Source organism: Lactuca serriola, chromosome 7 (assembly GCF_051521515.1).
Source record: "Lactuca serriola cultivar US96UC23 chromosome 7, Lser_US96UC23_V15, whole genome shotgun sequence".
In the NCBI taxonomy this organism is placed as follows: Eukaryota; Viridiplantae; Streptophyta; class Magnoliopsida; order Asterales; family Asteraceae; genus Lactuca; species Lactuca serriola.
In genome coordinates this window covers 37,724,306-37,737,495 of record NC_136414.1, presented here as the reverse complement: position 1 = coordinate 37,737,495, position 13,190 = coordinate 37,724,306, and the positions used below count along the sequence as shown (strand labels likewise).

General features: G+C 36.0%; 1 protein-coding gene across 1 annotated transcript; it reads left to right on the top strand.

Moving 5' to 3' along the window:
* Positions 1-7,642: 7,642 nt before the first annotated feature.
* LOC145062513 (protein SRG1-like) lies at positions 7,643-10,030 on the top strand. Its single transcript, XM_079010108.1, has 4 exons — positions 7,643-7,925; positions 8,019-8,266; positions 8,697-9,021; positions 9,534-10,030. Exons 1-4 carry the CDS (start codon positions 7,677-7,679, stop codon positions 9,795-9,797), a joined length of 1,086 nt encoding a protein of 361 aa, XP_078866234.1. The 5' UTR covers positions 7,643-7,676; the 3' UTR covers positions 9,798-10,030.
* The last annotated feature ends 3,160 nt before the right edge of the window (positions 10,031-13,190 follow it).

Below are 13,190 nucleotides of genomic sequence, written 5' to 3'. Positions count from 1 at the left end.
AAAATATTGTAGCTAAAGACTTGTCTAGTATCATGTCTTTATGTCAAACATCATGAATCGTGTCCCATATGCTTCGGATATAGGATCGATTGCATGTGCTATAATATTCATCTTTTCTAAATTTTCCAAATGCTTAAGGCATTGAGAAAGGAAAAGTCTAGAACTGGATATGACTGAAGTGATTAAGCAATTGTCGAGGACAAATCTGAGGTTCGCCAAAGATTGGTTGTTCAGGGAAAGTTGGAAGTATGATGTAAGTTGTAGGAAAGGACCATATTGACATATTATGAAAGGAAGTAACTCTTGTTCGGAAGTGATAGTCAAAATGGGAATATGGAAATGTCTCCATAGGTGGAAGTTATTCAATCTATGTAAGATTAGAAAACCTTAATGCAAGAAGGATGTTCAAAGCAATGTACTTTGAATATGAGACTTCCGTTCCATAGAGGTTGACCTTCTTTGGAATACTCTGTAATGACTGGTGACAAGGTTTTGGTGACTTTGTGCATAATCATTACAAGAGGAACATTACATAAAAGTTTAAAATCTAACAGATTTTTTGGTAAATGATAGGAATCGGGGATTCTCACATTTACAATAAGGATTTGGGATTGTGAAATGAGTATCATTGGAATCATGATCAATTGATCTACATCACAATGTAAGGATCATAGACAAACATATTGTGCATACTTGGAGTATGGCATAACTATTGTTTAGAAAAACAAAGTGTACATGCTAGGAGTATGGGACGACTGTTGTTTTTATTCAAGTCTTAAGTTGATTGTTTGAAACATTATACAATGAATAATGTGTAATCAATATGGTGATAAATAAAAGGTGGTTCTATTTATATTCAAAAGGGTTCTGAGACCATATTGGATTCGATTATTATTGTGTTTCACTTTGCATGTTTTGACTTCCAGAATAGCTAGGTTATTCTTTCCGAATGACTAAGTTATTTAAACACTCCACAGTCGTTCATATGTTGGAAGTAGGTATGAATCAAGACTGTCATGAATCGAGTTTGTAGATGGCTAAATGGGTTCAGTCATAGCAATGGTTGCTACAACATTCATGAGTGCTCATAAGTTATGAGTATTGGAATAAACCCACGCTCACTTGTATCACTTCATGGAATTTATCTCGAGTGATCGTGAGATGGTAATATCATATAAATCTTCAAACCTAGAGATATGAGTTGTTACCTATTAGTTGGTTATGCATTGATTGCACGTAAACGCATCAGTAACTTGATGTTATAAAACGTGTCTTTGTGTACAATTCAACAAGTAGTAGAACAAGCATATGAGTCGAAGTTTATCTGTTCCTTCTAGAAATAGAAGCGATATCTGGGCCCCTCGATGATTTTGTTGTGACCTATGTACCGGCCGGTCAGGACTAAAATTGATGTGTTCGATTAAGTTCTTTGTCAAACAAATCGAAAATCAGGAAACAAACTGCTAGACAATAAGTACGACGTTGTTCCATGTATTTGTCCGGCTGATATCATGAGAACAGAGGATTATATGATCACTTATCTAAAATGGCGCTTCATAGTTTAACAGAGTTTTCGAGAGCTACGATTGTTGGTTGGTTCCTGAAGTAACATACACAAATATAGTTATTAGACTTATCTAAGTGGGAGTCTGTTGGATAAGGTGTCTAAGTCCATAACTTATTTGGTATATACTTGACCCGACCCGGCATGGTCCATTTGGGTTGCATTTCATCCAAACTATTTATGGATAATTTTATGAGAGTTATACACATATGTTTATTAATATATTATAAGTTATAATATATTAATATGAAGTCATGTTATTTAATTAGTCTTAGTCTTAAATTAATTATGAATTAATCTAGTGATTAAAAGGAAGACTAATTAGATTGTGGGCTATTGGTTTTATATAGTGTGGGCTAACACTCATTTGTTAATGGGCTAGGCTTATATGGAAGTCCATGGATGATCCATGGAGCTTTTAACCCATGGATCCTTGGAAAAGGAAAGGTCATGGGTTATTAGGGTTTCACCCTAATCATGTACACTATATAAGCATGCTTATGTTGCATGAAATAGCCACTAGTGGCACTAGTTGTGTGAGGTTTTGTGTGTGGCGATTTTATAAGTGTGTATACACTCTCTCAAAGTTTTCCAAGAGTTTGTGGTGATTTGTGATTCCATTTGAGGCATTCACACTATTGGTGCTTGGCCCTCAAACTCCTTAGGATTCAAACTCATCATCAAAAGGTATGTAATCTCATCTAATTCTTTTATGTTTAAAAGTACCCCATGCCATGTTAGATAGGTTATGAACCTTGGAAAATTATTATTTTGCATGTATTTAGACAAACATAGATCCAAGGTTTATTAGGGTTGCATGCACACTTAGGAAGTGTTAGATTGCTCAAAACCCAACACTTATAACATTTGAACTTGTGACAAGCAAACCCATGGGTTCCCCTGCACTTCCCGCAGATATCATAGCTCCCTTGACTCCTAGTGGGCAAGTTAGCAGCCTCAGCATCATCTTCCTTTGTTGAATGAGCCCTCCTTTGATGGGTTTTAGCCATAAGAACTTTCCTATGTGCGCATGCAAAACCCTAATGCTTGGATCTAGGCTTTCTAATTAAACATGCTTTGAATCCAAGACTTCTAACAACTAATTAGGTATAAGAACAATACAAAATCAGATCTAGAAGTTTACCTTTGAATCTCTTGTTTGATCTTGTTGTCTTGGAGCTCTAGAGTCACAATTGTCACTCCTCTAATGGCTTGCAAACACCAACTAGCAAGGAGGATGATTTGAGAGAGAGGTTAGGAGGAAATCGGCCAAGGGTTCTCTACTTTAGATGAGATGCCGATTTCCCTTGGCCATAGGGTCTATTTATACTTGTAGACTCCTTAAGGGTTTCACCTTAAACCCTAGTTGGATAATCTTTCCTTAAAGCAATCCAAATCCTTTCCTTAGATAAGCATTGGAAGATTTGAGGCTATCCCTAGCCCTAGAATCCGTCCATCCTTCATCCAATAAGGATTTACAGTCTAAAGTGTAACTATCAAATAATTAACAGTTTATACCCTCTTATTTAATTAATCTCTTTAAGTCACCAAATTAATACTAATTAATCTATGACTTATATTAATCAAATAACAATATTATTATTCCTTATATTATGCTCATAATATATTAATAATATTTATTCTCTCATAATAAATCATCCTATCAAGTTGCTATGGTGAAGGCAACCCAAAAGGACTATGCACAATCGGGTCAAATACTTGCCTAATATAGTTGCAGCCTTAGACACTATTCCAACATCCTTCTCTTTCCAAGTCGTGTCCCCACATCAAGATGAATGGATATTCATTAAAAAATCAAACCAAGGATCAAAATTTCATACCTTATATTTCTTGTGTTTCAACCTTGACCTCCCGCAGGACGGTGGACATCTAGGCTTGCACTCTCTCCATTACCCATGTAGGACAGTCAAGTTTAACATGACCCAGCTGGTGACTGTGGAAACACATCTGATCCTTCTTGCAGTCACGAAAGACATGCCCTTTCTCTCTCCATATTTATAACATTTGAACTTGTGACAAGCAAACCCATGGGTTCCCCTGCACTTCCCGCAGATATCATAGCTCCCTTGACTCCTAGTGGGCAAGTTAGTAGCCTCGGCCTCATCGTCCTTCGTTGAATGAGCCCTCCTTCTCTTTCCAAGTCGTGTCCCCAGATCAAGATGTTCCTAGTAGTCATCTCAGTAGCACCTCTCACAGTCTGTAAAGTTGTAGTTCGCTCCTCGAACTTGGCATTTAGCCTGCGAGTGATCCAGTCCACCATACTAGACAATTCTTCCTACAAAATATGTAAAACCTCCATAGTAATCATCTCCCGTATTTGATCAACAGTCAGCCCCGACATATCCTAACCATCAACTCTAGATCCTGAACCAGATCCCCTTGTGAACTCCATACTAGAAATGAACCAAAATACATCAAAAATGCCACAATACACATATTATCATAACCATTCCATACATACGAAGCCCTGGGGTTTATGACTTCCTTGAGACGTGTACAGGTCATGTGCTTTAAGTAGTACGGGCACATAATACCTTCCACACCTACTTGTATTTGTCTCAATGAGCGTCACAAACACTTAAACAGATACAATAACTAGGATATGCATACATCATATTCTCACTCCCTAGAGGAAGGCTAATAATTACTCAACTGGTCGGATACATCCATACTCACTCATAGTGATACTCTCAACACCTACAAAAAAAAACACATCACGAGCACTACATACTCCCTAGGCTATCCTATGGTCCACATCTCACCCTACCATCAATTGCCGAATGACCCCCATTGGTGCCAGTTAACTACTGCATGAATACTATCACATGCAAAATAACTTAAATAATCCTAGATTAAAAGATTCAACCCTACAACGGTTGGACTCGGACAAGAGTTGCGCAATAGGACCGAATCCTTCATTCTAAAATTATTTAACCCATGCAGCATGTGACTTAACGTGTTCAATTAATAGTTAATTCACACCCGAAAGAGTCCTACAACAATAAGCAAGAAAACTCTAAAGGAAAAAAGGCATCATACATCAGACAATTCTATCATGCAATTCCTGAAGATCCCTATCCTACAATTAGCATGTTGTTCTACCATATCATAACAAATAACAGTGTGGTAACTTGGGGTATACTTATTGGCTCCATCTGATCATACACATCACATCCTTTCTTGTTTACTTTTGGAAAACAGTTTTGAAAATCATTTTTAAAATTTTTGAAGTTCCTTAGTTTGAGTTTGGATTCACACGAATGTTCATCCAATTCGCTCAAACCAAGGCTCTGATACCAACTTGTAACAATCCAAAAAATCATAAATTTAAAATTTTCAAAACCAACCATGAACCAATATTGTTTACAAAAAGAGTTATTGTTTCAAAAGCATTATTTCAAATCAGAGTTTTCCCAAGACCCAGAGACATAAAAACAAGAAGTTGTATACGATCACACCTTTACCTTTCCACGATCCTCAGAAGTACCTTAAACGATAAACTAAAAACAGTAAGACAAAGTTTAGTGAGTTCTTCCAAAGTACCAGCACACAACATAATAAACGAGCATACAATATAAGCAGCCATCCTGACTGGACCGCCTCGCAGGGCCTACAGCCTATCTGGACTGCTCTACGAGCCTTCGACATGACTGGACCGCCTCGCAGGGCCTATAATCTATTTCGACCGCTCCACGGGCCGTCGGCCTAACTGGAACCCCTCGCAGGGTTTACAGCATATTTGGTCATCCCCGGGTGTTTAGGCCTCCAGCACAAAGCAGGGTCACCTCAACCCAACACGACATGTCGACATATACAGTGAATAAACATAAACACAAAGCCAGCAAATACAGATAGTCATACGGATCTACTGTACAGCTACAAACTATCATACCACTATCCTAACCAGGATAAATAATCTAGTGGGTCGGCATTGGTGCCTTCGACCCACGGGTAGAGTGAGGAAAACAATACACCTCACAGTCTGACGAATAGTTAAACAATACACTACTCTGAATACCGACTCTACAGATCATATATTCAACAGATATAGACCAAGGCTTAACTATAGCTCAAAATACCCAAAATTCCCCTTAAGTCAAACTTGGTCAACCCTACTCAAAGTCAAAGTCAAAGTCAACAGTCAACTTGGTCCACTCAGCTGAGTACGTGAGGGGTACTCAAGCTTTGACCGCAGTCGGGAGATTGACCACGTACGTATGGCGTACGTTGGGTTACGCACGACGTACGCACAAACTTCCTTTTTCCTCAATAAGAGCTTAATGCATTAAGATCTCACGTCTAAATTTCAGATCCAATGCCAAAATACCACTAAGAGTCATAAAGTTTCCAACTTTATGACTTTGCATGCCCATTAAGTGCTTAATACTCAAAATCTCATCTTCTTAACACCTTAAGACCTTCTAGAGCATACATGGGGGAAAACTAAGCATCAAGACCACATTTTTATGACTCAACACCCCTCATTAGGTCTGAAAAGACGACTTATTCGACTAAGAGCATGTCATGCTCAAGAATCATCATAATTAGGACAAAAATGCCCTAAATGAAGAAATGGCTAGATCTACAAGATTAGATGATCATGTTATGAGCTTTTTACCTCCTGGAGTTTGCTAGCAAGGAGAAAATCGCATATCCAAGTTGCTTCCAAGCTCCAAGGTCTTCCCACCACCTTCTTCTTAAGGAATACCATAAAACACAAAGATAAGATCAAGATGCACTCTTCTCACTTAGGGTTAACTAGAGGGACGTTTTCTCAGATGGAGGTTGATGAGGGAATGAGAAATAAGGTGATAATAATGCTTATATATGGACCAAACCCTAAAAATTAGTGTTTGAGGATTCTTCATGTGCGTCATGCGTATGTGGTGTACACTTAGCGTACTAAGGTCCGCCATAGTACGCCCAACGTACTCGATCTTTGGTCAAAGTCACCAAAATGCCACTAAGGGTCAAATTTGCAAACAAAACTCATCCCAAAGGCTAAAATCATAAACCTTCATACTTAAGGGTTAATTTGAAAATACCTCATTGTCGGGATGTTACAGTTTGACATTTACCAGATAGATCTATTTATCTTTTTATATATTTAATTTTTCGTTGATTAGAATGGACAAATTGAATGTATTGAAAATGATGTTTGAATTGGATATTGTTAATTTTAGAAATTAATGATTAATCATGCTTTTGTTTTGATTTTTATATACCTTTTGTTTGTTCATGAAATGTTTGTGTGTACAAATTATTTATAGGCGTGTTTTCTTTATAGAAAAGTGTAATTATTATATTTGCTTTATAAAATATATTTATTTAGAATGTTCTTAGGCAATAAGAAACCGTACTTTATAATGTTTTATAAGGAGTACGGTTACATTGAAAAAGCAGTATCCTATATGTTTTCTTAAAGAATATATCTACTTTAAAAAAAAGCCCTAAAATCCGTATTTTATAATTATTATAGAGTATCAATTTTACAACAGTACCGTATTATCTAAAAACCATTTTTTATGATGATTGTAGAGTACGGTTTTACAACAGTTTTGTATTACATGTTCGAATAGGAAACTACCTTAATATAGTCGTGTTGTATTATATGTTCGAATAGAAAACTCCTCTTATAGAGTACGGCTGTAAGACCGTAATCTCTATTTCATTTTAACAATATTTATGTTTTATTTTGTAGTAGTGCATTTTATCACCGTACGTGTAGATCACAATTTAATTATTATTGAAGTGACTAAACTATTATTTATTTCAATAGCTAATAACAATAACAAACCCATACCAGTTATTGCTTGAAATTATACTTTTACTATAAGGTATATTGCAGTTTTTAAAGGAACCAATAAAAATTTTCCAAGTTGAACACAACAGTGATTGTCTAATTATCTTTTGTAGATACTTGTCATTATCAATCATATTACAAAAATTATTAAAACCATATAAATCAAAACTTGTTTAGAGAGATTGTCTTATAATCCACATATACAATTAATCCACTATCAAGCTGTGTCTGTCATATCCGACGTGAAATCCCACTTGCAACATAAACGAAAAGCGTCTAAACTCTGAAATGGCTTTCTCGCAACCATTACCAGGTAGCCATGAGAGTGTTCAAGAGCTTGCAAAAGAACTCACACTCATCATCCCTCACGAGTATGTACAGGAACATCTAGAACCCACCTTTGTCCCTAACAACTGTTCTTCAACTTTCCCCTCTATACCAGTCATCGACATGAATGATTTGATCAGGGTAGGATCCAATATGGATCTTAAACTAGAACATCTGCGCTCTGTATGCCACGAATGGGGCATCTTTCAGGTTAAGTATTGCTTAAGTTGTAGCTCAAATTAAACTTATGATGGCCTTCTATATATATTATAGGTGTGACTGGAAGTTTGAATTGATTTGTAGTTGGTGAATCATGGTGTTGACAAATCGTTGGTGGAAAAAATGAAAAACCAGTTGGTGGAATTTTTCAATACTCCAATGGAAGAGAAGCTGAGGTATAAGTTGAAGGGAGGTGAGTATGAAGGGTATGGCCAAACCATACTCCATGCTCAAGGTCAGAAAATGGACTGGGCTGATCGCTTTTATATGATCACCAATCCTCTTCATAGGAGAAAATCCAACTTACTTCCGCAGTTCCCTCCATTACTAAGGTCTCTCTCTCTCTCTCTCTCTCTCTCTCTCTCTCTCTCTCTCTCTCTCTCTCTCTCTCTCTCTCTCTCTCTCTCTCTCTCTCTCACACACACACACACACACACACACACACACACACACATCATAGATCTTAATTAACTCGTACCTTAAATCGTGTATCCAAATATAATCCGTTATATATATTTAGCTGTATAACAAATATATGTGTCGGCTATGGCTATAGGCAAGAGTAAAACGTTTTTAATTAACCATCATACCTGATGACATGACAGTTGCATGGCCAAAAGTTATACTCATTTAACGCTGTTAACATTGTTTCATGGTAAAAACACGTTTCTGTAAGCGTATTGATCACGAAAATATATGCTTTTACAATATCATGATGAAAATTTTAGACTTTTCAAGAACTTAATTTCTTTATATCAACAGAGATACACTTGAGGAATATATGCTACAACTTCAAAAACTTGGTATGACGTTGTTCAGTTTAATCGGGCAAGCTGTAGACATTGAAAAGGGAGAAATGTTAGAAGTTTTTGAAGATGGAATGCAATCAGTGAGGATGACTTACTATCCACCATGCCCACAACCAGATTTCGTTGTAGGTCTTACCCCTCACTCAGATGCTGCTGGAATTACGATTCTTCTTCAAGTAAACAACGTTGAAGGTTTGCAAGTTAAGAAAGATGGCTTATGGATCCCAGTCAATTTCCTTCCAGATGCTTTCGTTGTGAATGTCGGTGATATTCTTGAGGTTAGCCCTTCTTTAATTATATACACTGCAATCAGTTCATTTTTTCTTTAATTTTCCTTTTTTCATGTCGTTTTGCTTTCACGTTAAACCTAAAATGAAGTCGAGCGAATGATAAGTTAGAAAGAGAAATAAAGGTGTATTATTTTTTATGTCAATTTTGAAACGTGGGTATGTATGAAATTGACAATCACATTTGTTTAATCAGGAAACATCTTAAATGTCGTCAATTATTGGAGAATCTGTCTAGGGTATGATTGTCGTTTTGTGTTCATATAAAAAGAACTTTATCTATATGCTGATTAGATCATTAATTAACAACTTTTATGGTCTAATTGTCGTATTTGATCATACAAAACCTAAAAAAAAAAGTCTTAATCTTAGAAACATTTATTTTATATTATTGATACTTATATATGTTACAATATTGTATTCATTCGGAATATAGATGCGTTGAATGTCGATGTTTTCTGGTTTAAGAAAAGTAGTAAAGGCTTGATGGGAATAATATGCAGATATTGAGCAATGGTATATACAACAGTATTGAGCATAGGGCAGTTGTCAATGCCATAAAAGAGAGGATGTCTTTAGCCATGTTCTTTAATCCAAAGTTGGAAGCAGATGTTGGACCCTCGAAGAGCCTCATAAGAAACACAGGAAACCCACCCTTGTATAAAACACTCGTAATGGAACAGTATCTTAAAGACTTTTTCGCGCGTAAGCTCAATGGAAAGACTTTTCTCGAGAAGATGAAGATAAAAGTTGGAGATCGAACTTAAATGATCTCAAATCTTCGAATGATCATATATATAATTTGTTGGATACATAAGCTCAAATAGTTTGTAAAATATTAAAAATAATAGTTACAGAAGCCATGTTGTATGTCGTTGTATGTGGTTATATACATCTTGTGGACATGGTCACCAGTTCAGCGAACAACATGATCTTCAAGAAACACTCGTCCCAAAATGGAAACATGATCTTCAAGGCCCAGCCAAATTAAGGTATAAGTATCACCACGATCTTGGAAAATTAGTTTTAACTAATTTCAAAAATGATAGTTTCTTTTTTTATTTTTGAACACGAGTTTCAAACTCTAAACATTAGTAAATTAAAATGGACAAATGGGTATATATTTGTGTTCTTCTACATCATACATTCATTCCTTCGTTTAAGAGATTTAAGATGAATGAGGACTTATATGCTAAAGTGAGGTGATCGTAAGAAGTTAACAAAATGTTTTAATGTGCTTTATTCATCCCACATGTGTGAGAGAATGAAAAGAAAGTGGATCATAAATACAAAGGCTTATAAGTTCTGTAAGTCTTACGGCACAAATGCTCTCTCTTGCACGTGTAGATGGTAGGTGTCAATGCTAACCGAATTAGGTTAAGTTCAATCAACTTGTGTGTGAGTAACGTCTTATGTGTACGAATGCACCACCGGTTAACCAAAATTTTTACATAACCTTCAACCATAAAATTTTGGTTTTCACTACTTGAAAAACAATAACTTTCACCGCTACAAAAATGCTCATGTTCCTACCCAATTGTAACAATTGGTAAAATTAGGTCGGTGTTTAGTGTTTGGCAGTCAGATCACTATGATCGATAAGTGTAAAAGACCAAAATTATGTAATTTTATGTTTATAATATATATTGAACACGTTATAGTCATAATTACCTTCAAAACGGCTCAAACTACTCGACAAACCGACTATCGTCGAAGATCAAATCAAAAATCACAAAAATTAATTCTATTTGTGAAGTTAAAAATGAATATTTGAATACCAATTTATGTCAAATTGAATAGATTATGCTCTTAGGACTTCGTGGATATAAAAACATCAAAAACGGAGATCGTATCCAGAAGTTACGACTGCTTTAAGAAACCAAATCAATAAAATATATATTGATTTTCTTAATAAACGAAAACCGAATTGATCCGTTGAAGTACTTGCACACTTCATATGGGAATTGTGAGAACATTTTTGGACTCAGGAATAGGTCTAACATTTGATTTTATAATCACAATATTTTTAACCCTTAGATTATTTAAAGTCGCAAAAACTGTCAAATCAGATTCAATTAATCGCGAAATTTTAAATGGATTTTCCCGAAGTTCTACATATCCGATTTTGGATTCGTCTGAGTTTTTGAAATACTCATACCTGAGACTATCATTCGCCAACCTCGGAAAAATTATTAGATATCAGGAATCTGGCACACAAATCGAGGAAGCCATCTTGAGGCAAAATTAATTTCACAAGTATGACATCACGTGTCTTGTACCTCTATACGTGCATGCAAGACTCCAATACCAGCCATGAACAGTCCATACACTCAATTATGTGCACTTCCCAAGTGAATTTCTTTTCCCTCTCAATGAAACATTAGTACACTAGGATTATTGAGGGGCTTTGGCATTGCTTACTCTTCTAGCTAAAATAGTACATGCGTGATTAAAAAAGGGCAGGACATTTCTCAATCACAGTACACTTACGGGAGAGCGTAAATGTCCAACCATGTGTGTTTATCATTCACAGATGAGCAGACTCAAAACTCAGTCAAACATTCTCCATGTTCTTTTTTTATGCTTCGTGATCTACCAAACAACACCCCACAAGATGTTATCTTTCTTTTTCTGTGAAATCTAATAGGCATCACCCTTTTTCTGTTGATCGAAGCAAGCCAAACATCGCCAGCTTCTCGATCCCTTTGCGTTTTGCTTCCGGACAGAATAACGGACAGCCAAGGGCCGACGGAGCAGCCCTCGCTACCACACAATGTCGGCGACAGCTTTGCTGCCACCCCTATTTTCTGCCTCTTTCGATCAGCCAAGCACCGGTGGTGCTAGGATGCTTCCCTTCTGCTCCCTCACCCTTGCATATCCCTTTCGAGGAAGAAGAAGTGATGGATTAGTAACTGCTTGAGCAGCCTTGCTGCTTCATTCATCTCCTTCCTCAAACCAATCAAGCACCGGTGGCATTTGTTTGTTTGTCTACAATCGATTTCGTGTTTCTTTTCTATGGATCTGCCAAGGAATCGAGACCCAAGCATATGAATTGTAAGGAGGTGTTTGGATAGGAAAAAAAGACGGTGCTTGTTTCTTATTATTTATTTCCACCACAACCACAATAAGGTAAGTTTAAGTGTTTGGATAAAATCCTTAAAAATCAGCTTATTATGTTAGGAATAAACTAAATAAACTAATTTTAATAAGCATTTTCCCCTTGTTTATTGTTTATTCCCACCACAAATAAACAAATAAGCTAATCCAAACACCTCCTAAATGTTGATCGAATCCATTTCCACCATTTTTCTTCCTTCCTTCGTTTGTTCCTTCTTTTCTCTTCCTTCGTTTGTTCCTTCTTTTCTCGATCCGATAAGAAAAGAGCCCCAAATTCTTTTTGTTTGAACCATTAAACATAACCAAACCTTTGTTTGTGTTAAATGACCAAAATAGTCCCTCAAATAATTTGGATTATTTAAAACAACCCCATTTGTTCAAGTATTTATAAATTAGGCCCCATTTTTGAAGGTTATAACCAAATCAACCCCCTATTATGTTAATAAGACCAAAATAGCCTCCATTTGTCTAGATTAATAAATAAAAAAATAGTCCCTTTTGGTTAATAAAATTACAAAAAAAAATACCAATGGTTAGTTTTAAACTCAAAAAGTGTAAAGTTGTGGTTTATTACAACAAGCTTCACAAAAACAAACCAAATATGAAATCACACAACGAGGATAAGTCTTTATGGCCCCATTTTAAGCTTTATTAATCTTTAGGGGGAGATGCATACATGTCTTGCATGTTATTATGAAACTTTATTATTATAATGTGCTAAATACTTGATATTACACTTATAACTTGTTATTACAAAATCTTTCATCGAGATTACAACGACGTACAAATTATTGATGGATTTTATATGTAACAAAAAAATTATTTTTGGCATAAAAATATAAACCCTAAGTTCACATGCACTTTAAAGGATCTATATTCTGACTATGATTTACAAACAACTATTGAATATCAAGAACCCTAGGACTACAGAAAGTAAGCACTAGAAGTCACGAGCCTCTAATGGCTCACACCTAAACCCTAGCAAATTGGAGACTAAAGATAAGAGAGGAGGAGGAAGGGAGTTTTCGGAATTCTCTTAGGAA